Genomic DNA, 27,319 nt, shown 5'->3' with positions numbered 1-27,319 from the left:
GGCTTAAGCAGACCCTGTGACTCTAAGGCATTCTTAGCATCCCTACCCCTTAACACTAAAGTCTACCTTAAAGCTGAGGAAAGTCTAGAGTTAGAGAGCTTCCTTCCTCTTCCAAGTAGTAGCAGAACTCTACTCTGTATCAATGCATGAACAAAGAGTCCAAGAGAGTTTCTGCCCCTCTCCTGGGAAATGTTATCTTTTAAATTGGGGTCTCCTTGCCTGAAAACTGGGAGGGAAAGATCTCTCTGCCCCTCCCTAATGCCTTAAGGCTTCTGTTTTGTATTCAAGAAAGGTCCAGGGAATGAAGAAAGGGTTTCTCCCACATCTTTTAGTAGCCCAGTCATCATCTACATGCCTGTGCCCCAGAGGGTGGCTCTCTTGCCCTCAGTATTTCTCATGAGCACCTAATAAAGGCCCATGAGAAGAACTGGAGAGAGACCATGGACTCAACTTGTGTCTGGGACTCCCAGTCATTCTAAACCAGCATTGTCCTAGAACTTTGGAGAGATGGGAATGTTCTATATCTGCATTATCCAGTCCAGTTACCACTAATTCTTAATTTCATTTCATCTTGGTGGATTCTTTCGTAAGTGTAATTTAAATAGCCCTAAGGGGCTAGTAACTAACTTCCTGGACAGAGCAGTTCTACACTGTCATTGAGAACACCGCATCCTTATGAATTCATTGAAATCTTAGTTGCTTTCTTCTTTTCTGCTTGAACTCTTCCTGCCATGCTCAGCTAGGTAAAACCTAGTGTCCTTTCTGTCCTCAGAGGGCTTGTCACTCTGTAATTTACTTTGTTTGGTTGCCTTGTAACCTCACCTCTCTGAGAGATGCCTGAAAAGTTATGATCTCATGAAGTATTTTGCTTTTTCTTCTTGTTGTTGGGTGTTGGGAAATGAGATTGACTTGCAGCTTTCTACATCCTAAGCGGAAGAGGAAACTGGCATTGATTTCCAAAAAGTAAAACTGAATGCGGTTTCAGTCTCTCCTCTTCTGTCCCATTTTTAAAGGCTCAATTATATCATCTCAGATTTCGAAAGGGATCGTAGGTTGGGAATATAAAAACTGTGTATTGATGCACAAATATTTCTATGACATTAGACATGAGGTAATATTTAGGGTTCAGCTTTCTCCTCAAAAAAAAAAAAGAGGGAATTCAAATACATGTTTACTAAGATTACTTTTGAGCTCTAAAATGATCTTTATTTGTTAGTTGGTGATGTAATTTTGCCATCTTTATTTTTTCTAATGAGAAGCTTTCCTTAAAAGTTTAGGAAACATTTGTAGCATCTACTCACAGAGTTGACACGTTGTTCTTGAGAATAAAACGGACCTTTGTTGCAGTCACTTACTGTTTTGACGAAATAAGCAATGACCAAGCAGTTGGCCCTGGGGCAGTCCTTTGATATTTCTCTGTAGTTGTTCTGACTCTGGGCTCTCTAAGAAAGCTGAGAAACATGGCAAAGAATAAATTTAGCACAAACACATTGTTAGGCCAGTTCAAAAGAGTTTCACAACACTTAGGCTCTGACATCTGATTAATATTTAACTGGTTGAGAACTTTCAGTATGTTGTGCCCACTTTAGATAGAAAAATCCGTTTCTCAATAGATCAAATGATACATAAAAACTATTGTTCAGAGATTGGGGAAATATCTCCTCAGCTAGTAGTCCTGAAGATAGTGGCTGCAAATACTGCAGAACGCACATACAAACACTCTACAAATATGAAATTCTACACAAATCCATCTACTATAAATAAAAATAATTCATGAGTTTCTACCTTTATTTATTGCTTATATTCTTGATGCCATGTCCTAGGTGCCAGAGAAATAAAAATCAATAAAAATACCCACACTCAAAGGTGGTATACTAAAGTGGAAAAGACAAATAAACAAGCCATTACAAAATATGATAAATGCTATCTGTGAATGATGTAAGAGAGAGTGCCTACCTAGCCTTCCTAAAGAACATTGGGGAGATACCACAGAAACATACAATCATTGAAAAGTAATGAAAATTTGTCAAATTAACAGAGTTTGTAAAGTGTTACAGAGTCAACGGGAATTATGTGCAGAGTGGAAGCATGCATAGCATGGCACACCTGTGAACTGCAAGGAGTTAGGATCAAAAGCTTAATAATAGGAAGGGTAGCTAGGAAAATTGGAAACAACCTAGAATACTTTGCCAAAGAGGTTAGACCTCAATCTATGACCAAATAAACATTTAAAATAATTTATATTGGCTAACAACTCCATTTCTCTGTCCAGTCCAGCCTGGATTCTAAGATAAGAAATGAGAGTGTAATGGAGTGGCTACAGAGAAAGAAGTAATGAATTAAATCAAGATTTAACCTTGTCATCACTGAAAAACACACAGTAATAGCAGCACTGGTTTATGGCATATCATTACTTTCTAATAATCCTATATAATAAAAGCCTAATATGCAAATTGTCCCCTCAACTGGGAGTTCAACCAGGGGCAGGGCAAGCCGGCCAACCGCCCATAGCCCCTCTCCCCAAGCTGGCCCTGGCCAGCAGCCACAGCAGGCAGCCAGGGAAGGGAGGCCCTGGCCGGCAGCCACAGCAGGCAGCCAGGGAAGGGAGGCCCTGGCCGGCAGCCAGCAGCTGCTAGGGACCCTACCCGTGCACAAATTTTGTGCACTGGGCCTCTAGTAACAATAATAATACTAGTAATAATGAGAGATAGTAAAATATTTTTAAAGAATGCATTTGAGTTCCATTGAAAGCAGTAATTTTTGGATTGAATATGGGTCAGTAATGCCTGGGCATGGACTTCAGAATAGACAGCTGACCTGAGTCACTTATGCTAAAGCTGAGGAAAAATGTAAGAAGCAAACATGTATGTGGGCATTTAAAAAATTCTCTTAGTTTATAATTCAAGTGGCTGGCAGCCAAACAAATCACAAAATAAAATATCTCTGCTCTAATCCTCATGTGCACCTTGAATTTCAAAGTTTGCATGTACTTTGATGTGCAGACTTCATATCTCAGGCCAGGAAAGACTGAGTGGACCCCCATCTTCTCTGCTCAGTGGACAGAACCCCAGTGAGGATGTGAAACGGGACTGCAGCAATGGAAGAATTACTGCTCTGTGGCAGCTTTCTGCTGATAGCTTTCATTTTGTTTCTCTTAGATCCAGAGCCAATAGCTGGACTCGGTAGACTCCCTGGGTTAGTAATTAGACTGGGTTGAAAGAAACACCTTCAGATGGCTCAATACTTCTTTGGGATTAATCAACGAGAAATAGTCTTCAGGAGGGAGATTGTTTTGTTTGTTTACATGACACAGAAGTGAGTAACTGCTGCCTTTAGTAGGAAGACCAGGGATGGAGGCAAAGATAAAATAGAAACATTTTAACAGAGACTATAGCTCATCGTCTACATTGAAATGAGCACAATACATGCTGCAATCTAAAGGCCTCTTTACGTGTTTATAGATGTTGGCTTGTTTTTTAAGAAAATTCCAGGGAAAATCATACTTTAACATGTGATTTCAGTCCTTCCTGAGTCTCTTCAATCAAAAGCAAAGCAAAAGCAGGTTAAGATCCTGAGGAACAAAAGGAAAGTTATTTAGCTACATACCGAGACAAAGTAGGAACTCGATAAATTATTTGTCGAATGAACTAAGTCTTATTTGGTTTCCTATGTTAATTAAACTGAAATTTTAAAAAATGTGAAATTTAAATTAAGGATATCGCTTTCCTTTAGTTTGTAGGTTGTTTAAAATTTCTCTCTTGTTTTTAAAACTTTGAAACAAAGTATTTTTTCTCTATAATGCAATAGTTGACTATAAACCAAGTTATTTTTTTTAATTTTCTTGAATAAATTTTATTCAAGTAAAAATTACCCAATAGTTCCTTTAGATGCATGGGGGAACTGTCTCATTTTACAAGGCTTTTGCTGAAGGGTGGGATGCAGAGGAAATACAGACATACACCAATCACAGTTTTTAAAAAATAAGTATTTAAAAAGTTTTGTGATGAATTAACAACTTGAACAAAATAGGAATAAACATACTTAAAACTTCCATAGAAAGAGTAATTTGATAAACACCATAAACTCTAATTATCACAACATAGGATGGTTTGCAATCTTATACTCAACATAGAAAGATTAAGTGCTAAGTTTACACAAAGAAATAAATGATCATGTAAGCATTTACCCTTGGTCATAGTCAAATGTATTTTCTGTTACTGCTTTGTTACTAATATCAAATTTTATTGGCTTGGGGTAAAGAAAAATGAACTAGGAACCCGGAGATATAGATTCTGCCACACACTTGTTAAATTTTCCTTGACAAGTAAATTGAAGGTGTTGAGTTACTATTTTTATGTTTTGTTTGTTCTTCTTAGATTCAGGCAAATGGAAAAATAAATATCAAAGTTATATGAAAGGCAGGAAACACTATAAGATGTACTTTATTAATTACTGCTAAGGAGAACACTCAGCTCATGTGGACTGAGAAATTTCATGCTCACAGGTGATAAAAATGTGTGTAAAGTTTTGGTAGGCATAGTCCTTGGTACTCCCAAGTATGGATAATGGCCTTTCTCCCTTTTGCCCCATTTCCCTTTTCTTCATTTACTCTTTTTCTGCAGAACCTCTCCCTGTAACTAGTGTTTCAATATATGACTATAAACCTTCACCTGAAACAGGAGTCCTGTTTGAAATTCATTATCCAGAAAAATATAATGTCTTCACGAGAGTAAACATAAGCTATTGGGAAAGTAAAGACTTCCGGACAATGTTATATAAAGGTAAGAGGCAAAAGGAAGAAGGAATAAATGATGATTGATTATTACTGTTTACATGATTTTTGCCAAATGGTCTTCACTCTTGCTCTAACTATATTTTATAGTTCACTATTTGACCATAACTCATTAAAACAGTTATTGATTCATGACAATCTTGTGATGAAGAGTCTTAGAATATGTGGTTCATTAAAGTCATGTTTCATGCATAAGCATGAGAAATACTAAAATTATTGTCACTGACATGTTATTCTTCCCAAGGTAACATGTTATTCTTGCCAAAGGTAACATGAATTTATTTCCTGTGGGGAGAAGAGAGAGAGAGAGCCCAGGGGAATTAATAGTTTCAAAAGAACCAAGCCAAATTCTCAGTAGACTTTGGTTGGCTAGGAGGTGGGGGGAAAGGATGGAGAGGGAGAGAGAGAAGAGAGAGGGTGTTCAACTTCACTGGAGGTGAATCAAAGTGGAGGAACTTAAATACTCAGGACATACCCTAGCCAGTTTAGCTCAGTGGATAGTCAGCCTGCACACCAAAGGGTCCTGGGTTCGATTCCAATCAAGGGAATGTACCTTGGTTGCAGGCTCCTCCTTGGCTGGGGCCCCAGTCTGGGTGTGTGCAGAAGGCAACCAATTAATGTGTTTCTCTCATATCGATATTTCTCTCTGTCTTTCCCTCTCCCACTCTCTCTTAAAAAAAATATCAATGGAAAAATATCCTTGGGTGAGTCTTGTGTCCTGAATATCTACACTAATAAAAGAGAAACATGCAAATTGACCATACCTCTGCTACACCCACCAGCCAATCAGAGAGTATGCAAATTAACCCAACAAAGATGGCGGTGGCCACAGAGCCAGAGCAAGCAGGAGGCTTGGGTTGCCCCCGGTGATGAAGGAAGCCAAGGTTCCCGCCTGCCCTGGCCGACCCTGGCCTCTGCTCAAGCCTACAAAGTTTCAATTATAGAAGATAAATAAATTCCAGATACCTGCTTCCAGCTGGCCCTGGCCTCCACTCAAGGAGGCGCTGAAAAAAAAAAAGAAAAGAAAAAAAGGAGGGGCTGGGAGCCATCAGCTCCTCACCCAGGCTGGCAAGGCACCCCAGCAGGGACCCCCACCCTGAAGGGGGTGTGGCCAGACTGAAAACGGCCCTCAGCCCCTCACCCAGGCTGGCCACACCCTCATGCAGTAACAGTCCCTGCTGGGGGGCTTGGCCAGCCTGCAAACAGCCATCAGCCCCTCACCCAGGCTGACCAGGCACCCCAGCTGGCCCCCACCCGTGCACCAGGCCTCTATCTATACTAATTAAAGGGTAATATGCTAATTAGACTGGGAGACCTTCCAGGAGACCTTCCAGATGTTCTTATGGACAAAGCCATGGTGGCAGGGCCAAGGTAGAGGCAGTTAGAGGCCAAAAGGAGAGGGCAATTGTGGGTGATCAGGCTGGTGGGGGGTGGGGCCATTCAGGGTAAGCAGACCAGCAGTGGGGCCAGTTGGGGGCAAGCAGGCTGTCAGTGGGGGTCAGTTGGATGTGATCAGGCCAGTGTGGGGGGCAGTTTGGAGTGATCAGGCCAGCAGGGGGGGCAGTTGGGGGTGAGCACACTGGCACGGGGGGCAGTTGGGGGTGATCAGGCTGGTGGGGGGCCATTTGCAGGTGAGCAGGCTGACGGCGGGGGGCAGTTGGGGGCCAGCAGACCAGCAGCAGAGTGGTTAGGGGCAATCAGGCAGGCAGGCAGGTGAGCGGTTAGGAGCCAGCAGTCCCCGATTGTGAGAGGGATGTCCGACTGCCAGTTTAGATCTGATCCCTGTAAACCAGCAGTAGGACATCCTTCAAGGGGTCCCAGATTGGAGAGGGTGCAGGCCGGGCTGAGGGACACCTCTCCCCGCCACCCCCCCCCCCCCCCGTGCACAAATTTCTTGTACCAGGCCTCAAGTATATATATATATATCCTATATAATAAAGAGGTAATATGCAAATTAACCCTCAAGCCATCACAAGATAGCTGTGCTCACAGCAGAGGCAGGGTTCCTGTAACACAAGATGGCTGCGCCCACAGAGGAGGCAGGGTTCCCGTAACATGCGATCAGCAGGGACCTGAGGCTGCGTGGTGCTGGGCCGGGGTAGGGGACCTGAGGCTGCACTCCCCGCCCAGCGGGGCTTGACTGGGGACTTCAGTCTGCACCCCCTGCCTGGTGGGGCTTGACAAGGGACCTCAGGCCACACCCCTGGCCCAGGTGCCGAGCCAGGGGACCTGAGGGTGTGCTGGGGAACCTGAGGCTGCGCCCCCCCGCCCGGTATGTGCCAGGGGACCTGAGGCTTCACCCCTCGCCCAGTGGGGCTTGACTGGGGACCTCAGGCTGCGCCCCCCCCGCCTGGCAGGACTTGACAGGGGACCTCAGGCCATGCCCCCACCCAGGTGCCGAGCCGGGGGACCTGAGGGTGCGCTGGGAAACCTGAGGCTGCGCCCCCTGCTCGGCATGCACCAGGGGATTGAGGCTGTACTCCCCACCCAGCGGGGCTTGACGGGGGACCTGAGGCTGCATCCCCCGCCTAGCGGGTCTTGACTGGGGACCTCATGCTACCCCCGGTGATGGAGGAAGCCAAGCTTCCCACACACCCTGGCCGACCCTGGCTTCTGCTCAAGCCTACAAAGTTTCAATTATAGAAGATAAATAAATTCTTGATGAGGGACCTCAAGGCACGTCCTCCGCCAAGCGGGGCTTGATGGGAGACCTCAAGGCATGCCACCCACCCCAGCCCAGGCCAGGAGACCTCAGGCCACACTTCCCACCTCAGAGCCGGGCCGGGGGACCTCAGGCAATGCCTTCACCCTGGCGCCGGGCCGGGGGACTTCAAGCTGTGCCCCTCCGCCCAGTGGGGTTTGACAGGGGACCTCAGGCCACGACCCCACCTGGTGGGGCTTGATGGGGGACCTCAGGCCGTTCCCCCCGCCCTGGTGCCAGGCTGGGGGACCTCAGGCCTCATCCCCCACCTGGCATGCACCAGGGGACCTGAGGTTGTGCTCCTGCCTGGCACCAGGCTGGGGGACCTGAGGCTGTGCCCCACACCCAGCGGGGCTTGACAGGGGTGGGGCCAGCTGGGTCTAGATCTCACCCAATGGGGGTGGGGCCAGCCAGGTCTGGGTCTTGCGCAATTTTGAGGTGCATGTGGGTGGGCAGGGACTTGACTCTGGGTCCCACGGTGCGGCCCAGACTCTGACAGGAGGAAGATTTTCATATACGTTTTACTAACTTTCTTTCATCTCTACACTTTTATTATAGAGAAAGGGCAAATAGCAATATTAAAATATTTCCTCTAATTAATTCCCTTTTAATGTGCACGAATTTCATGCACCGGGCCACTAGTGTATGTATGTATATGTGTGTGTATATATATATACATATATATATATACACACATATATATTCAGGACACAAGACTATAACAACTACAACAATTCTCTGCCAGGACTTAAATGATGATGTCAAAGTTGACCGGCTGTAACTGGAAACATATATTGGTGAGGTGGGTATGCATATTGAAACACACAGGTCATGGTGTCCAAAAAGATATCATTTTAACTTGCTGCTTTTACAAATTCCTTTCTTCCATAGACTTCTTATTTTTTAAATGAGGCACTGTTTAGAAGATACACAGTGCATTTTTCAGTTTTTTATAACTTTAAAATATTTAAATAAGCATAAACATAAATTCCACAAGTTATTGCATTCTTTGTTTTCAATGAAAACAGACTATCTGCAAATTAATAAGTGGGGCCTTATTTGTTTATTATTACATCGCAAGTACAAGCTCATGAGTGGTTGAAAAGCAATCACTGGAACTTTTGCTGAGTTAAAAGCCGTGAGTTTTAAAATAAGTGAATATGGTCTCTTTTTTCAATTAACTTTAAAATTATTTTTGGCTTTTAATTTCATTAGTGGTGTTTTTAATTTCTTTCTCTCATTTCTTTCTAACTTAGACTGGATTTCTAAATTTGTTATTTTCTAAATTAAATCCAAGTTCTTATTTTTTTCCTTTTTTGAGCAAGTTTTGTCTGCAACTGTCAGATAAAACCATTCTACTTTTAAAACACACTAGTTTTTACAGGTGAGCCTAGAAAAAACATTTCTTGCAAAATTACTTTTTTCTAAGTCATAAAGTGGCAAAATACCTTTAGTTTTCATCTTAAAGTAAATAGCTAATATAAACTTAATCTCCACAACTTCTATACATGTTCTCTACTTAATACACCAAGTGTTCCTGGGATCAAAATTCAGCTTCAGTTATATCCAATTCTTGCACAAAATCTTTTCAGGACTGACTCTAAAAATTCATATTTTCATCTCTAACCTTATACCAAATTGTTATTACTTTCCACGCTAGAAGTTGAAAGAAATACTATTTATTGATATTTTATTATTTTGATTAGAACTTCCTAAAAGTGTGTGTCATTTAGAAGCTCAATATTTTAATATAATTGATTTCTTTCTTTTCCCAGATTTTTTTAAGGGAAAAACAGTATTTAATCATTGGCTGCCAGGAATATGTTATAGTAATATCACCTTTCAGCTGGTATCTGAGGCAACTTTTAATAAAAGTACTCTCGTGGAGTACAGTGGTGTCAGTCATGAACCCAAACAGCATAGAACTGGTAAGTTCTGAAAATTTATATTTACTGAAAAAAAATGTAATTATATTATATGTTGTATGTGTACTTTTATCATTCTAAGAAAAATTCTATTCCAGAACTAAGAAAGAAAATAAATATATATTTTTAATAATCTAAAACAGCCCTAGCCAATTTGGCTCAGTGGATAGAACATCAGCCTCCCGAAAAAAGGGTCCCAGGTTCAATTCCGGTCAAGGGCATATACCAGGGTTGTGGCCTCGGTCCCCAAGTAGGGCGTGTGCTGGAGGCAGCCAATCAATAATTCTCTCTCATCATTTATATTTCTAGCTCTCTCTTCCTTTCTCTCTCTGAAATCAATAAAAATGTATTTTAAAAATAAATAATTTTTTAAAAGTATTTAAATTATCTAAAACAAATTTTCTATCAGTGTAAAAGGAAACTAGCAAAATATTCAGTAAGGAAACTCTAAACTATGTCAATGTAATCATAGATGTATAATCTTTAAATTAAAAAATACATGATCCAAAAAAAAGAAATAACTGGATCAAGTAGACATCACTTATTCTATATGCACATATAGCAGAAAAACAGATGGAAGATGTTTGAGTACAGATATTTAGATTATTGAGGGAGAATATTGGGATTCAGATGTATCTAAAACTTGTAGTGTTTAATTTTAGTAGTATAACTGATATTCAACACTAATATGGGATGGATGCATTGATGATGGATGGATGGGTGGATGGATGGATGGAGGAATGGATGGATGGGTGGAAGAATAGATGGTTAAAACAAATATGCACCTACTACATATCCATTACCAATACCAACATAAGCGTTTAATATAATTAGACAATGTAATTGTCTGTGACTGATGTGCCTAAGTACTCAGTAGGAATGCTGGAGAGTCCATTCATATGAACACTGGGAATGGCTTATATGAGATCACCCCTGAGACTCTTCCTATCCAAAATTGTAAGTTGTGTCATGATTCTCATTATTAGGCCAAGACAAGGAAACTATGTACTTTAACTCATGTCAACATCTAAGACATTTTATTTGTATTTTTAATTATTCAATTCAAGTAAAGAAACATTAATTGAGATCCTTTTACCTGGGAGTTGTTCTAAGTACTGAGAGGAAGACAGAGACTGGTGAGAAAGGTTCCCTGTCCTCAAAAATGGTAGATGTTCTGTACATGTTCTATAAGGCAGCATGCAATGAATGTTATAAAAAAGGTATAAAGTTATATAACAAACCAAAGGAGGGCGAGATTAACTTTTATTAGACTTTCATGGGAGAGGTGATATTTCAGCTGCTATTTGAAGAATAGGTGGAAACTATTGCAGGTAAAGACCATGCAATGTGCCTTCATAATTTTCTACTTCTAGAAAAGTATGCTTCCATAATTCATAAGCACATTTTGTGCTCCTATTTTTCATTTTAGAGAGGTGAGACGTAAAGCCATAAATTACCACTTGGACAAGCATGGTATATCACAAGTTAAAGTAACCAGAGGTATGCTAGTTTGTGACTAGTGGTATACAAATGTCAACCCATCACTCACAAAATCTTAGATGTATGTGTACTGGAAACCACAATTGTTCTTGGTATAAATGAGAACATAGAAATATGTAAGTTAAGCTAAACTCTATTTTGTAAATCTGCCTAGTTAATAGATTATGCATTCACTATAATAGAGTTTAAAAATTACTTGAAACTTTTTTCAGAAAATGTATCTTTCTCTTACAGCCCCTTATCCACCTCGAAACATCTCAGTTCGTATCATAAACTTGAACAAAAACAATTGGGAAGAACAGAGTGGCAGTTTCCCAGAGGAATCCTTCATGAGGCCACAAGACACAATGGGAAGAGAGAAACTCCTCCGTTTTACAGATGAAACTCCTGAAGTTCCCTCTGGCAACATTTCTTCTGCCTGGCCTGATGTTAACCGCAGTGACTATGAAACTACACCCCAGCCATATTGGTGGGACAGTGCATCTGCCACTCCGGAAAGCGAAGATGACTTTGCCAGGGCGCTTCCCCTGGGATATGGAAATGACACACTCAGCGAGACTGAGCAGCCAACGTCAGGCTCCTTCTCATCTTTCCCTGTGCAAATGATACTGAGTTGGTTGCCACCAAAGCCACCCACTGCCTTTGATGGGTTCCATATCCACATAGAAAGAGAAGGTAAAGCACTAGGAGATCAGAGGGAAGAAGAAGTGATACAATCAAAGGGAAGGAAATGAAAACATTCTCAAATTTAAGTGTAGGAAGAAAGACCAAGGGGAGACAGTTAATAGCGAAAGAGAAATGATAAAGAAAGGTAGGAATGTAATTAAGCATCCAGGGTGAGCTGAGACCAGGAAACAAAATGAGCGCATTGGATGAGAATCCGCAGGTTTGCTTAGTTCCTAAGTTGCAGGTACTGGCCACTGTACACCTTTCACTGCCCACCATTCCCCAGGCCCAGGTTGCTGAGGGAAACCTTATATTGGAAAGACTTTGAACTAGAGGTCTAACTATCATCACGCGTTATAAAATAGCCTGGAGAAATTTTCTGTTTTCATTCATTTTTGAAGCATGCAGCAAAAGAATCTTCCTGGCAAAATAGCTACTTTCCCAGGAGTTTCAAGCCTGTGTTGGCTCCTCTACTTATTCTCATTTCCCTGGTGTGTGCTTCTGTGGTCGCCACTCCACTCATATTTTTCCAGAGAAGCTGGTAGTAAAACAGGAAGTGCACAGCAATTGGTGTTTTCACCATAGCTAACATATTACCGATGGTATTCACTTATCCAGCATCTGAGAGTCATTCTTTATATTTCAGCCCACTAATTTATAAAAAGCAATGCCATGGCATTCAGTAAATCTGAGTCGCGAATAATATTTAAACTGCTGTTTGGTAGCTTATTTATAGTTATTCATTGTTTGTCTTGTTTGTACAGTAGCATACTTCATTGTATGCTTTCCAGTCTCACAGTATGGCTTGTAAAGGTTGCCAAGTTGTCAAAAGTTGAAGTTACAATGACAACTGTATTTGCAGATTAGGGCATTAAGATCATGTCATTTTATATATGACATATTGTTCGCCCCAATTTCATTCAGTAGGATGAGATACAAAATCTGTGGATTCCTCTAGACTAGATGATAGAGCAGTAAACCATACCCAGTTACCGTATAAAACTGAAATCCTTAGTCATTTTCAATAATCTGAGTCAAAAGTTGTAACAGTTGCCTGGAATCACTTGTATTTTTTTTTTTTTTTTAAGTTTTCTTATTCCGGCTTTTATTTGTCTGTTCCTCAGTATATCCTATGGAAAATAGAGTCTTGTTACTCAGAATTCTTTTTTAATACCTATTTCTGTAAAGGTTCAAATGTGCTGTTATCTGACTGCACTGTGTTCTGTGGAAGGCGATTAAAATCACCAACTGATGATAACTTCAAAGGAAGTAATAAACATCAGGAGACGGACTTTGAAGCAATATAAAAATTATTTTTTATTTTTAAAAGTTCTAGAAGCAAACAAATAAAAGAAAAATATTACAAGTGTCAGAAAATATATCCACAGGAGTTATTTCTAACCAGAAATAATTTTTAAATAATTAGTTCTAGTTAGAAATAATTAAATATTATAAGGCATTTCTGGATATTTAATGTTACCACAAGGAACTTACAGGATATTTGTTGCTGTTTACTTTTTAGCCCTTATATCTGGATGACAAAGTTAATTATTGCTATCTCTTAACATTCTATTTCTATTTTGTGAATGTAGTTTTGTTGGGAAACCATACTTAAAAATACATTGTATATACTCACCCTCGTTTTATTGATTTGGACACCATATTGTAGTTTGGTTATTTAAAACTATTGTGAAAATCAATTCAAACCCTTTGTCATCTTTTAATTATTGTACCTTTAGCTTAGAAGTATAATTGAATTTGACAAAAGAAAGAAGACAATATAAAAATACATTTTTAATGAATTAACTTGTCTGTAGTCAAGGCCTTTGCAGTTATCCATTTATATATTTTCTCTTTTTATGTATGATTTAGAAAACTTTACTGAACATTTGACAGTGGCTGAAGAAGCACAGGAATTTGTTACAGAACTGAAGGAGCCTGGGAAATATAAGTTATCTGTGACAACCTTTAGTTCCTCAGGATCTTGTGAAACTCGAAAAAGTCAGTCAGCAAAATCACTCAGTTTTTATATCAGTAAGTACCAAAGAAATGGTTTTGCACTTACAGGGGAGCTAGAACAATGGAACTGGTGAGATTAATGATGATGCTCAGGCATCATCTATTCATCACACCTTTCAGACTCTGAGAATTCTTCAAGGTCAAGGGAGTCCCAAATCCAGGAAATGTTGAGAACAAAGGAAATATATGTGTGTTTAATAGTCGCAAACCTACAGATTTAACTTAAGGACTTTTTTTATTATTGCGATAATTGCACATTTATTTTTTAATATATTTTTATTAATTTCAGGGAGAGGGAGAAAGAGACAGAAACATCAATGATGAGAGAGAATCATTGATTGGCTGCCTCCTGAACACCCTGTACTGGGGATTGAGCCGGCAACTGGGGCATGTGCCCTTGACCAGAATAGAACCTGGCACCCTTCAGTCTATAGGCCGATGCTCTATCCACTGAGCCAAACCAGCTAGGGCTAATTGCACATTTATTAAGCTGATCTTTCACACTAGGCACAACAAAGTCTCAAAGGACATGAACACACAGTTTGGGAAATATGACTTTTGTTTAAGGTTGTAATGACAATTGATATTGTTGGACTGCGTGAAAAGTCTCGTTAGAATGTTGAGCTTATAGAGCGCAAAAGACAAAGGTTGAAGTTCAGTGAGACCTATGTGGTCACCATAAAGTTGGCACAAAAATACAAAGTTAGAGCATCCTAAAAGGCCCAATGTTAAGTCTCAGGATGGCTTCTACTGATTCCATAAAAAGTAATAGCAAAGCACTGGCCCATTTTTTTCTCAGTGGTTAGAGCATTGGCCCATGAATCAAAAAGTCTAGGGTTCAACACCTGGTCAAAGGCACATACCTGGGTTGCAGGTTCGATCCCCGGCTCCGGGAGGTAACCAATCAATGTGTCTCTCTCATCCCTCTCTCTATCTCTCTTTTGTTTTTTCTCTCTCTCTCCTTCCTTCCCCATTCTCCCTTCCACTCTCTCTAAAAATCAATGGGGGAAAATATCCTCAGGTAAGGACTACAGAAAAAAAGTAATAGCAGAGCAATAAGTAGCTTCTAGAGGCTGCACAAAGCCCTAGCTGGTTTTGCTCAGTGGATAGTGTCAGCCTGTGGACTGAAGGGTCCCAGGTTCTATTCTGATCAAGGGCACATGCCCAGTTTGCAGGCTTGGTCCCCAGTAGGGGGCTTGCAGGAGGCAGTCAATCAATGATTCTCTCTCATCATTGATGTTTCTATCTCTCTCTCTCCCTCTTCCTTCCTCTCTGAAATCAATAAAAATCTATTTTAAAAAATAAAAGTTGCACAAATGGTGCATGTTTGTAACATTTTTATGTAATCTGACTCTGGTTACCAGAAATTTAGAGGCTAAAAATCAATTTGTACTCATTGGGACGTTAATGTGCCTCTTGTCAGCAGAAAGAAGAAACAGAAGGGAATGGGTAAACATTGCTCTCCAAAAAGAATGACCACCATATACTTTATCACCATCTGCAAAGGCAAAATACCACCTTCATCAAATAATTCTCGGGGTGGGGGGGGGCGGGCAGGGGAAATAGGAGGAGGACAGAAGCAAGAAATCAGTTTATTTAGTAGCTTACACATGTTGACAATGTCCCGTATAAACTTTTACTTAAGAAACCAAAATGTCACCCCTGGTGGAGGCCTGAAAGATCCTTAAGGCATGCAGAAACAAGTCACAGTTGCCTTCCGTGGCTTCCCACGATGGGAGATCTTTGCCATGAGATCCCTTGAGAATGCAAACCAGGTTTACTATTCAGTTCTTCCCATGAGGCTAACAATGTTCCATTAACCAAAACATTTCCTTATCTGCTTATCGAGTCCCCTGCAAGTGTTAACGGCTTCCAGAAAACTCCCTCAACTATTCTGGCCATGCTGGCTCTTCCCTTCCCTGAGTTTCTACTGTTTCATAGCACACAACACGAGTGTGGTATTTTTCTAGGTTTATTTTATTTGTGTATACATCTTGCTTCTGGTACCAAACTATTAAATTCTAGCCTGGGATTATACTATTTGCCTATTTATTAATTCTGTTGTACAGTCAACAAATATATATTGTGCCACTGTATGGGTTTTAGAACCAGACTTTCTGTGTGTGAATGCCAGCTCATTTACCCTCCCCCTGCCTTAGTTACCTCGTCTGAAACTGAGATTAATACTCGTACTTGTCTCACAGGTTTGCTATGGAAATTAAGGGATTAGATTTATAAACACATATAGACTCAAAATAGAGCCTCATAGGTAATGCATGCTATATCTCTTTGCCATGATCATTATTGTTATTTCCCCTGCCCCAGTTATGGTGAACCTGCGACTAGCATCCCACTTGCTCCCTTTCCTGTCCTGGGTCCCAGCCTAGGAAGACAGCTACTATTAAGGAATGGGGAAATATTTCCTAAGCAAATGAAAGCAAGTTGCACATTGGAATTGCAATGGGGAATTTCTGTAGGTAATAATCACCTAAATAATTCTGGAGTCCTTCCTATGAGTCAGGCACAGTGCCAATCACCCCTTTAGAAACTCAAGAAAACAAAGCTATTTTATCATGAGGAACCCACCGTGTCCACAAATTATCCCCAGGTTTTAGCCAGCTTCTATAATTGAGCCAGCCTGTTGCCCATTTCTTCTCTAATATAGTCATACCCTGCCTCTTCTATCCTACTGTTACCAAATTTGGATTTTTTTTTTTACACAACTATAGTAGAAGCTAGTTTGAATCTTAAAGTAATTATTGCTAGAGACCAAATATCCTAGCACAGTGGTTGGCAAACTCATTGGTCAACAGAGCCAAATATCAACAGTACAACAATTGAAATTTCTTTTGAGAGCCAAATTTTTTAAACTTAAACTTCTTCTAACGCCACTTCTTCAAAATAGACTCGCCCAGGCCGTGGTATTTTGTGGAAGAGCCACACTCACCGGGCCAAAGAGCTGCATGTGGCTCGCGTGCCGCAGTTTGCCGACCACGGTCCTACAACAAAGAAATTACCAACACTGATGACATGTCACACTGCTATATCCACTCTTTGTTAAAAGAGAAGTAAATTTGCACCAGTGAAGAATTTTCCAGAATTAACTCAGATGTACATAATGGAAATGAAGCTTCTATCTCTCACTAGGGCTGTTTTTGCTGCTGCGGCTGCTGTTTAGGTCAATGATGAGGGATACAATTGACCTAAACAGAAGATGGGCAGACGATGTCAAGACCAGTCAGGCTTCCAATATTTTTCTTTTTTAATATGTGTTTTAAATTTTTTTTTTATTAATTTCATAGAGGAAGGTATAGGGAGAGAGAGATAGAAACATCATGATGAGAGAGAATCATTGATTGGCTGCTTCCTGCACGCCCCACACTGGGATCAAGCCAGCAACCCTGAGCGGGAATCGAACTATGACCTCCAGATTCATAGGTCAACGCTCAACCAATGAGCCACGCCAGCAGGGCCAGGCGGCCAATCTTACTTGGAATATCTCTTTTAGGGCGAAGGGGAAACAACATGATTTTTAAAACTAGCCTGTTGTCTCAACCATCTCAGGGTGACACGTGCCTTGTGCTCTCCTTTGAAACCTTCAGGTCCTTCGGGAGAGTGGATTGAGGAGCTCACTGAGAAGCCCCAACATGTGAGTGTGCATGTTTTAAGCTCAACCACAGCCTTGATGTCCTGGACGTCCTCCCAAGAGAACTACAACAGCACCATTGTGTCTGTGGTGTCCCTCACCTGCCAGAAACAAAAGGAGAGCCAGAGGCTAGAAAAACAGTACTGCACGCAGGTAAAGGAAGGGATTGGCTGTGGGCTCACTCACCTACTGCAGCGCAGCCTGGCAGGCAATGCGGGCGGCCTCGGAGAAGCTGGGCTCAGGCCTCTGGTGCTCCGTGAGCCAGAACAGGAGCGGGGAATGAGTGTGCATGGCTCTTGGGTCACAGTGATCTTCCTTTTCCCTCTTAGGGTGGCCGTCTCCTTCCTTTCATTCCTCACGCAGGAGAATTTACTGAGCACCTGCGATATACCAGGAACTAGGATAGATACTGGGGATCTAGATATTTTTATACATCCTGCTCTTACAGAGCTTATAATCTAGTGAGAACAAAGGGTAACTGAGCATATAATTACTGCAGAGTATAAAACAAGGCCCAGGCTGAAAATCACCAGGAAGCCGTTCGCAGGAACGGGCCTGAGTAAATAGGGATTGAGGGGGAGGATTTGGAAACTGGTGAGAAAATTTTCCACCAGGGGAGTGGACAACCAGAGAGAAAGTTTGGGGCAGTTTTTGTTTCTTTTACTTTTTCTCTCTCTTTTTTTCTTTGTTATTTTAACTATAAAAGAATGCATGCTCACTGAAAAAAAAATAATTCAAAAATTAAAAGGCTACAATGTAAAAAACTCAATAATCACAACTGAGAAGAGTTTTGTAGGATGTTAGGAGTTAGCTGAGCACAGAGAGGGCAGGTGGAGACATTGAGCAGATCAGCAGTTCTGGGAGCGGCTACCAGCTGTGTGCACACACCTGTCAACAGTCCTGAAGGAAGCCAAGCAGGGTGGCCGAGAGCAGGCCTTGCTCTCCGATGTCCTGAATACTCACCAGGAGCTGGAGCCCAATAGCATTTTCCTAAAACCTGGTTTTAGTACCACATTTTATTACGTATTCCATTTTATTATTGCATTAAATCAAATTGACTGTTTCCTGATATCTTACAAACACAATATTTACCTCCCTAAAGGCAAAAGAAAAAGTATCAATTCATGTGGAGTGCACTGGAAATATAATACTCAGAAAAGATGCCTGCTATATGAAAGCTATTTGGGATGCTTCCATTTATGCCACAAAAGTCAGGCATTAGTGAAATTCAAAGGGAGAATTTTTTAATTGATAAGATGAATTCAGGAACTGTAGCCTTTGGAGCACTAGAAAGCCTTAGCGTGCTGAGATAAGCCCACGCTTAAAGCTGAGGCCACCTCTTGACTTGAATTAAATTAAGGAGTAAATATGCTGAACCAATTAACTGTTCATCATCGCTCACTGTGCAGCTTATAAGCTTCCTTCCCTGAGCGCACCGAAGATGATTGGCTCTGGGCATTGATAGAAAAATGTTTTTCTCTTACAGAACGTGACCTAGAACTTGACTGCTCCAAGGTACATTCTTCCTTGCCCCAACTAATGCGCAAATTATGTCTTTTTTACATGGAAACAGAAGGTTAAAAGTATAGATAGATAGTATACATTATAAATGATCCAGAAAGGGCTGGTCTAAGTGCACTTTGATAGCACCTTTGTGAAGTGCAAACATGAAACTATTAAAGATTATAGGCAAGGAGACCAATATTTAAAATAGAGAGTGGGAACTAAACCATTGTGCTAGGTGTTATTTCAATTACTACAAGAATGTTTTGAGGATTTTGTTATTGTTACACCCCATCATCCATTATCCCACTACACACACACATTTTCAGATCAGAAAACATCAGTTCAAAAAGTCTCAAAAACCAACCTACAGTCACGTGACCATTGACCAAAGGAATCCAGAAGGCATTCTCACCAGAATCCATCTGACTTGGACTTAGTTCTAAAGCAATAAGTATCCATAAAGAAAATAATAATAATATTTCTTTAGTTTTATGTTCAGTGGTTCTGTGACTACATTAAATAGAAAATTCAAAATACAGCTCAAAAATAAGTGTGATTCTAAAGACAAACACATATTCACAATTCATGTAACATTTCACTGTTTTATAGTTTCATTCTCCCTATTTTGCCTCTACCATCAATGTACCATAGGATCATTGCTTTATATCTCATCTAGATCATCCATGAGATTCCCTGCTCGTGCCCCTATTCCTCCTACAACTCCACTGATTTTTGTGATAGGTGGATCCTGGGTGAGATGTTAGGAATAAAACAAATTTGATTTGAACCTTAAGTTCATGAAGCTCAGGATCTGGTCTTCCATGCAGATACATTGTTTTAATTTAATATAAATTTGTCCTCATCTCATATATATTCTTCATATCGGGATTTTTTGTGTGTGTGTTCCATGTATGTGTTTGTATGTGACTGTTCATGGGAAAAGGAGTTTTGTGATATATCTCTCCTAACAACCATTTTAAGCTATTCATTAATAAATTCATATATGTTGAACATAAAGTCAGTGCTCAATTGGTGTTATAGAAAGGACCCAGTCAATTCTCTGAAGTCTAATGTGATTTTGGCATTTTCTCCAAAGACTCACACACAATCATAAATTTCAGACTTAAGAAGCATAATATAATATATATATATATATATATATATATATATATATATATATATATATATATATATGATTTGCCTTGGTCCATAAGTGTTTTTTGACAATTTATAGGAATGTACAACTAGATGACAAAGTCAGAAGACAGAAAAATCAGTCTATTGGCTTTATAAATGAAGAAATGGTAGCACTAAGAGGCCAACTATTTAGGGAACTTGCCTAAAGTTACACACTGATTCGTGTTAGAGCTGAGACCAGGACTTAAGTGATCTGACCTCCAGGCCAATGCTGTTTTAGTTGGACTGCATGTGCTACACTAGGAAGGGGGTCACCCTCACTGCTCATCTTGACAAGGTCAAAAGTAGTGACTAAAAGCTTTGAATCCAGTATCAGACCTGATTTTAAGTTACCAGCTATGAGTCCCTAGGCAACTTTCTTCATCTCTATGTCTGTGTGTCTTAATCTGTAATATAAGGAGAAGCATATCCTACCTCATAGAGTTGTACTAAAGATCAAAGTCTGGATGCTTAATGCAGTGCTTGGAATATAAGTGTGCAAGGAATTGTTAGCTTTTATTATTACACAAACCTAACAGGATTTTTTTAATCAAGGGGGGGAGATGGAGCGATTCTATGGTTTCTTCACAGAAAAGCCTGAGTAATTGTAACAAATATATAGAAGAGAACTAGTGGAATGAGGATTACATAATGTAGAAATAAAATCATTTCAGACTCAAAGGACCCCTCACCACCATCTACTTCAACTTAGTTATTTAAGTTTATTGAGTATTTCTTATACTGTCTAGTCCATCTTTCCTCCCATTTCTTTAGCTCAGAAGGTGACTAGTTGGAGAAACATTAGGCTGAATATAATTCTCTGCAGTGAGGACTAAGCTAGTCAGGAGTGGGAGAGAGGAAATATTGGAATGCAAAGATGGGGTGGAAATTGGGGAAGGGGGTATGAAATGATCCTCTAGAGAATAAAATACATATTATTTAATAAGGAGCATTTCCTCTTCCTACCTCCAACCCACCCCCAAGAAGGTATAGGATAAATAAGAAGGCATGGAGGGACAGAAGTGTAGATATAGGGTGGTAGCAAATATTCAAAAATTGGGGATGATATTGGTGTTTATGATTTGTTACAAGGTCATTTGCAATATCATTACCCTCTCTATATATATATATGTGTGTGTATATATATATATATATATATATATATATGTGTGTGTGTGTGTGTGTGTGTGTGCTTTTTATTTTAAAGGTATAATTTAAACTACTGAAACTGCTACATTCACATGGTTATTCTCACATTGGTTCTGAGGGTACCAGTGGGCTGGGAGAATCCTTCCAAAGGGCTGTCATCCAATCCAAAAGCATACGCCTTTTTATGGGTATTTAAAAGTGCCCATTGCCCTAACCCAGTGGTCGGCAAACCACGGCTCGTGAGCCACATGCGGCTCGCGAGCCACGGTTTGCCGCTCTGTTAACTAATGAGTTTGCCGACCACTGGACTAGACTAAATGTTACCGTGTAGTTGGAAGCTGTGAGGATTAGGCAATTGTGGCATATTGTATGCAAAGAGGTAAAGGGTAGTATATGACAGTGGTCAGCAAACTCATCAGTCAACAGAGCGGCAAACCGTGGCTCAAGAGCCACGGTTTGCCGACCACTGCCCTAACCGCTTTGGCTCAGTGGATAGAGCATCGGCCTGTGGACTGAAGAGTCCCAGATTCGATTCTGGTGAAAGGCATGTACCTTGGTTGCGGGCACATCCCCAGTAGGAGGTATGCAGGAGGCAGCTGATCGATGTTTCTCTCTCATCGATGTTTCTAACTCTCTATCCCTCTCCCTTCCTCGCTGTAAAAAATCAATAAAATATATTTTTAAAAAATAAATAAATACAAGTGCCCATCAATAGCCATTCATTTTAATTAAAATTGATAAATTACAAGTAATCTTCAAATGTATAATTTTCCTAGGACAAATTCATTATTATGACATTCAAGTGGCTGTGATTCTAGGTACTCATTTGAATAGTCAGAATCGACTACTGCCTAAAATATTATCAAACCAAAGGAACTTTAACAACACCCAGAAACAATGTACACTCTTTATTGTCCTGTGTTATTCTGATGTGCTTAACGAGTGATTAATGAACTAGGTCAGCATTCACAGGTATGGTAATATGTCTAGAATGTTTCGTGAAATTTAAAAGAAAAGTTTGGAGCCATGTTGATAATATGACACCTGTATGGTTCAATAGCATATTATTTATGGATGGATGTACCAAGGAAGGTCTGGAAGATTGCCCACCAAGATGTTGGAAATGGTGGAAGGAGGCCAGTAAGACTTCCAATTTATTTACTTTTCTTTTTACAATGAGCAAATAGTATTAGTTTTACTGTTTAAAAATGTATTTTAAAGAAATAAAAAAGGCATAGCTTAGTTGTGTGTAATATACATGTTCTTATCCATACCTTATCTCTTTAGGAGGTACTCTATCAAATGAGGATATCTAGTTGACCAGCCTTGTCTAGATGGCTTCCAGCAGAAATAAATTCTAAAACCTGGGCAAGAAACCCTGATATAACTAATGTGTGACTAGAAAAGGAAAGGTGGAAATGCTAACATTAATTCAGTTTAGTCTTATTTTGATCAAATTAATTGAAAATAAATTTTGGCATGCTGTGGGTGCACGTATGTGTAGAGCAAATTGTGCCAATACAAATTATACAGTTTCTGCTGGGTAGAATCAGTTTCTGGTACTGGGGAGGTTTTACTTTATATAATATCACTAAAAGTATGTTTATTCTTTTTTTAATATATTTTTATTGATTCAGAGAAGAAGGGAGAAGGAGAGAAAGAGATAGAAACATCCATGATGAGAGAGAATCATTGATTGGCTGCCTCCTGCATGCCCCCTACTGGGGATCGAGCCCGCAACCAGGCATATGCCCTTGACCAGAATCTAACCCAGGACCCTTCAGTCCAGAGGCCAATGCTTTATCCACTGAGCCAAACCAGCTAGGGCAGTATGTTTATTCTTAAAATTGTGATGAGACTTCGGCAAACTATGGCATAGGTAAGCTGTCAACAATATTGTTTTCCATTTATTTAAGCACCTTTGCAGCAATTTTACAATTTTATGTACCCTAGAGGCCAAAAAGTTGATGAGTAATAAGAGTCAACTTTTTTAAAATTCTGTCTTAAACATCCTTAGAATTCTATGAGATATATAATAGTAATGTTGATAGTTCATCAATGAGGAAAACAAGGTAGAAATTATTTTAAAATTATAAATTATAATGAATTCCCATGTTTATGAGGGATAAAGTCAAGATTTGATCTTAGGCAGCCTAACAGAATACCTGTGTTCTCTCCATTAAGCAGGACTGTCAACATCAGAAGCACCAAAGCATACTTCTTAATCATCAATCATTATGCACACCAACATTGAATTTAAATGGGTATATATTATCTAGCTGTTTTCACTATTTTTCTCTATGTGTTTTTTGTTACATAATCAAGAGATTTTTAAAAATCATTTAAGAGGAGCTCATCTAATGAGAAATGTTCTTGACAACATTATTTCATGGGGTCACAATAGCCTTGTAAAGAACTTCATTCATTTGTGGAATATAATGAACAACATCTATAATAATAAAAGCATAATATGCAAATCAACCGAACAGCAGAATGACTGTCCGGATGACCTTCTGGATGATCATGCTATGACACGCACTGGCGCCAGGCCAGCTAAGGCAGGTGTGATGCGATTGGTTGAGGGCCCCGCCATCACCCCACGATTGCCAGGCAGAGGGAGGCCCAGGCCATCCTTTGTGGAGTGATTGGTGGGGGGACTCCATGATCGATCACCCCAAAGAGGGAGGCCCAGGCCAGTAGCTGGCAGGGTGATCAATGGGGGTGGAGGGGGGGCTCTGAGATTGCCCCAAAGAGGGAAACCCAGGCCACCCTTTGCAGGGCGATCCATCGTGGAGCCCCGGCTGGGTAGGTAGGGCCTCTCTCTGCTGGGCAATTGATCACAGAGCCTAGAGCCCCATGATCAATCGACTTGCAGAGGGAGGCCCAGGCCAGCCAAGCTATTGCACCCCACACCTGTCCCCCACAGCTGGAGGCAACCGGTGGTGGGGGAGGAGGGGCAGTGCCGCACCGATGGCAAGCAGTGGCAGCAGCAGGGCAGAGCCAGCTTCCGGCAGCCAGGGGAAGGAAAGCCCGGATAGGCCCTGATCACCAGCCAGGCCTGCCTAGGGACCCTACCCGAGGGGTCCCAATTGCGAGAGGGCACAGGCCAGACTGAGGGACAACTCTCCTACCCCCCTCTGTGCATGAATTTCATGCACCAGGCCTCTAGTAAACTGATGAACAAAAATAGATACAGAGACATAGAAGCATCGAACAGACGACAAAACTCAAAGGGAAGGCAGGGGAGTGTGTGTGGGGGGAGAGATCAACCAAAGGACTTGTATGCATGTACTAGTATAAAGCATAACCAATGGACACAGACAGTGGGGGGGGGTGAGGGCATACGCTGGGGGGTGGGAGTGGGCGGGGAGAGGTCAATAGGGGGAAAAGGAGACATATGTAACACTTTTAACAATAAAGAATTTAAATAAAATAAAAAAAGAACTTCCGCTATATCTCTATGCTCAGCCATGACTCGCCTGTAGTGCGGATTAGAGGTCACACACTAGGCTTCTAGTCTCAGCACTGAATCTAAATATGTGACCTTGGGCATTCTCTCGCTTTACTTTCCTAATCTATTAAGAGACTTGGACTATCTAATTTCTGAAGTCATTTCCATCTCTATAATTAGATATTATATGCTTCTCAGTGACAAGGGACTGAAGGCATTCCTGTACTGATCTTCGTATGCCATCGAGTGACACTACAATTTAGAATGTCAGACTCTCCTTACGGTATTGCTGATTTGATTATGGTTAGAGGTTTATGTGTCTCTTGTGTACATAGTTACAATTAACACTGATGGGTATAAAGCATTTCACGGGGCTTATTAAATCCAGCCATAGAATCTGAATGTTCTGGGCCTCCTTCAGTATTCACATAAACTATAAATCATCCTAATTTTGAAATCTGACCTTCCCGGGCATGAGTAAAGGATTCTGGATTTCAAAAGCATCTGTGGTTCCACAAAGAGTCTCTGAATACAATTTTAGCCTCTGTGTCACATTCTAAAAGCTCTAATGAAATCTTATTGGTTGTTTGGTTTAAAGGTGAACTCAAGCAAATCTATTATTGAAAATCTGGTTCCTGGTGCCCAATACCAGGTTGTGATGTATCTAAGAAAAGGCCCTTTGATTGGACCACCTTCAGATCCTGTGACATTTGCCATTGGTAAGTCACCAGGTACAAGAATAATAACATTATCAAAGTATTATTTGGAGGGGTGCAATGTCCAAGCTCAACTCATTATCATCATATATGGGAGGCCCATTCTTGTTCACCCAACATCCTACCTTCAGAATAATAAACTATTGCAATTGTATAGCTGGAGGGCATCCTTAGCATTTACTATTTGGAGGGGGGTTGGGAATCAGAGGCAAATATGTTTAGTTTTCAATGATTGTATCAGAAGAGCAAAAACCTTGGTTATTAAGCAGAAGTTTGAAGCCATTGCTATGATATTAAACATTCCTTCTTGGCTTTCTTTTTTCACTTCCCCCTCCTCCTTCCTCTTAGTTCCAACTGGAATAAAGGATTTAATGCTCTACCCCTTGGGCCCCACAGCAGTGGTTTTGAGCTGGACCAGACCATTCGTAGGAGTGTTCAGGAAATATGTGGTTGAAATGTTTTATTTCAACCCCGCAACAATGACATCAGAGTGGACAACCTACTATGAAATAGCAGCGACCACCTCCTTAACTGCATCAGTGGTAATATTAGCCATCTGACACACTTCCCTGTGTAAATAGATGTGCCTATATGTACCTCATGTCGGGAAAAGGTATCTGCAGATCAGACCATTTTGTAAATATACACAGCTTGCTGCTCTCAAGGTTTTTTTTTTTTTTTTTTTTTGGTTGTTTTTAGGATTGATTTTAGTTGTTTGTTTTGAGAGCGAAAGAATTGTGTGCAACTGGCTTTCGCCCCAGTTTATTTGTTAATCTATATTTTAGTAGAGCTACCAAGCGCTTATTGTTTCTTACTGCTCTAGGGAGAAAAACACAGGAGATCACCTTTCATCATTTAATAATTAGTTGACACTGCTTAACTGTAATGATGATGATTCTTGACATTGACAAAACAGTTAAGTACCTGTAGTGTCAGGCCATTAGAGAGCTGGTAAAGATTGCTCTCTTTAAACCTTAAATAATTTTAGAAGTGCAGTTTCCCTACAGGTCACACATGAAGTAACAATTGCCCTCTACCCTGTTGATGACTCTGGTAATTGTCACCCATCAAGGGCACATGCCTATGGTCCAACCTGGGAGAATACAGAGTTATGAAAGGTCATTTGGCTTAGAAATAGGGAGACATGTATCTACAGTCACTTGCAAACAAGTCCTATTTCACTTGTGTAATATAACTTAGGAAACTGCAAAATGAAACCAATATTGGAAGCATCTGACTCTAAACCTTTGAATCACTTTTTAAAATTATATTATATTTTTGTATAGCATTTTATTTACACCTCACCTCATTCCAAAAAGAGGTGGTATGTGTGTGTTTTTTAGTGGAAAATTTTGTGAATACGACAAGGCACAGAATATAAAATAAAAATTATTGATTAGTTCTTTTCATGGCCAAATAGAAATAATTCTATTAAAAAAATATCTGATTTTGCCCCTTAGTCTTTTGTCTCCTTGCTTTTTTTTAGAGAATAGCTAATCTGTTGCCAGCATGGTACTACAACTTCCGAGTGACCATGGTGACATGGGGAGACCCAGAATTGAGCTGTTGTGACAGTTCCACCATCAGCTTCATAACAGGTGAGTGGTGTGCGGGGAATGGTTTCCTGAGGAGAGCATTATCTGCAGAAGGTTCTGAAGAGACACATCTCCAGAAAGTGCCGGTCACTCACTCAGCACCGACTGAGCCCCAGTGTCATGAAAGATCATATGCTTGAGTCTGGAAAATTATTATTTGTTTAAATAATAGCCTTTAAAAATTAAAATATTATTTTTATCCTGAGTTACTGCCCTTGATTCATTTTTATTCTGAATCACTGCCCTTGAGTGGTGTGCCCCTGTTTGAAACTGATCAGAAAAGAGATGTGCTTCACACTGCACTCAATTGCCTTTGCCCATTTGATGGTTGTATTTGCTAGAGGGCCTCCATGTCCTTATTAATTACACCATTAAAGCCCAGGCTGACTACAGTGTTGTCCACTGCAGGAGTTAAAAGCCTGTGGAGACAGATAGACCTGGGTTTGAATCACACCTCTGCTGGATGCTATATATGAC

The 27,319-nt window shown here is 40.5% G+C and overlaps 1 protein-coding gene across 1 annotated transcript in view; it reads left to right on the top strand.

Moving 5' to 3' along the window:
- The window catches only part of PTPRO (protein tyrosine phosphatase receptor type O), a 213,447-nt gene that overhangs the window by 115,109 nt on the left and 71,019 nt on the right, over positions 1 to 27,319 (top strand). The window contains exons 3-10 of the mRNA XM_080663098.1: positions 4,623 to 4,781; positions 9,269 to 9,421; positions 11,153 to 11,593; positions 13,457 to 13,618; positions 17,206 to 17,402; positions 25,130 to 25,250; positions 25,596 to 25,789; positions 26,734 to 26,845. Coding sequence (XP_080519224.1) covers positions 4,623 to 4,781; positions 9,269 to 9,421; positions 11,153 to 11,593; positions 13,457 to 13,618; positions 17,206 to 17,402; positions 25,130 to 25,250; positions 25,596 to 25,789; positions 26,734 to 26,845 — 1,539 coding nt within the window. The remainder of the gene's footprint in view (positions 1 to 4,622; positions 4,782 to 9,268; positions 9,422 to 11,152; positions 11,594 to 13,456; positions 13,619 to 17,205; positions 17,403 to 25,129; positions 25,251 to 25,595; positions 25,790 to 26,733; positions 26,846 to 27,319) is intronic.

This window comes from Plecotus auritus, assembly GCF_963455305.1.
Source record: "Plecotus auritus genome assembly, chromosome: 3".
Classification (NCBI taxonomy): Eukaryota; Metazoa; Chordata; class Mammalia; order Chiroptera; family Vespertilionidae; genus Plecotus; species Plecotus auritus.
The sequence above is the reverse complement of the archived record's forward strand: the minus strand, read 5'-3'. Positions and strand labels throughout refer to the sequence as shown.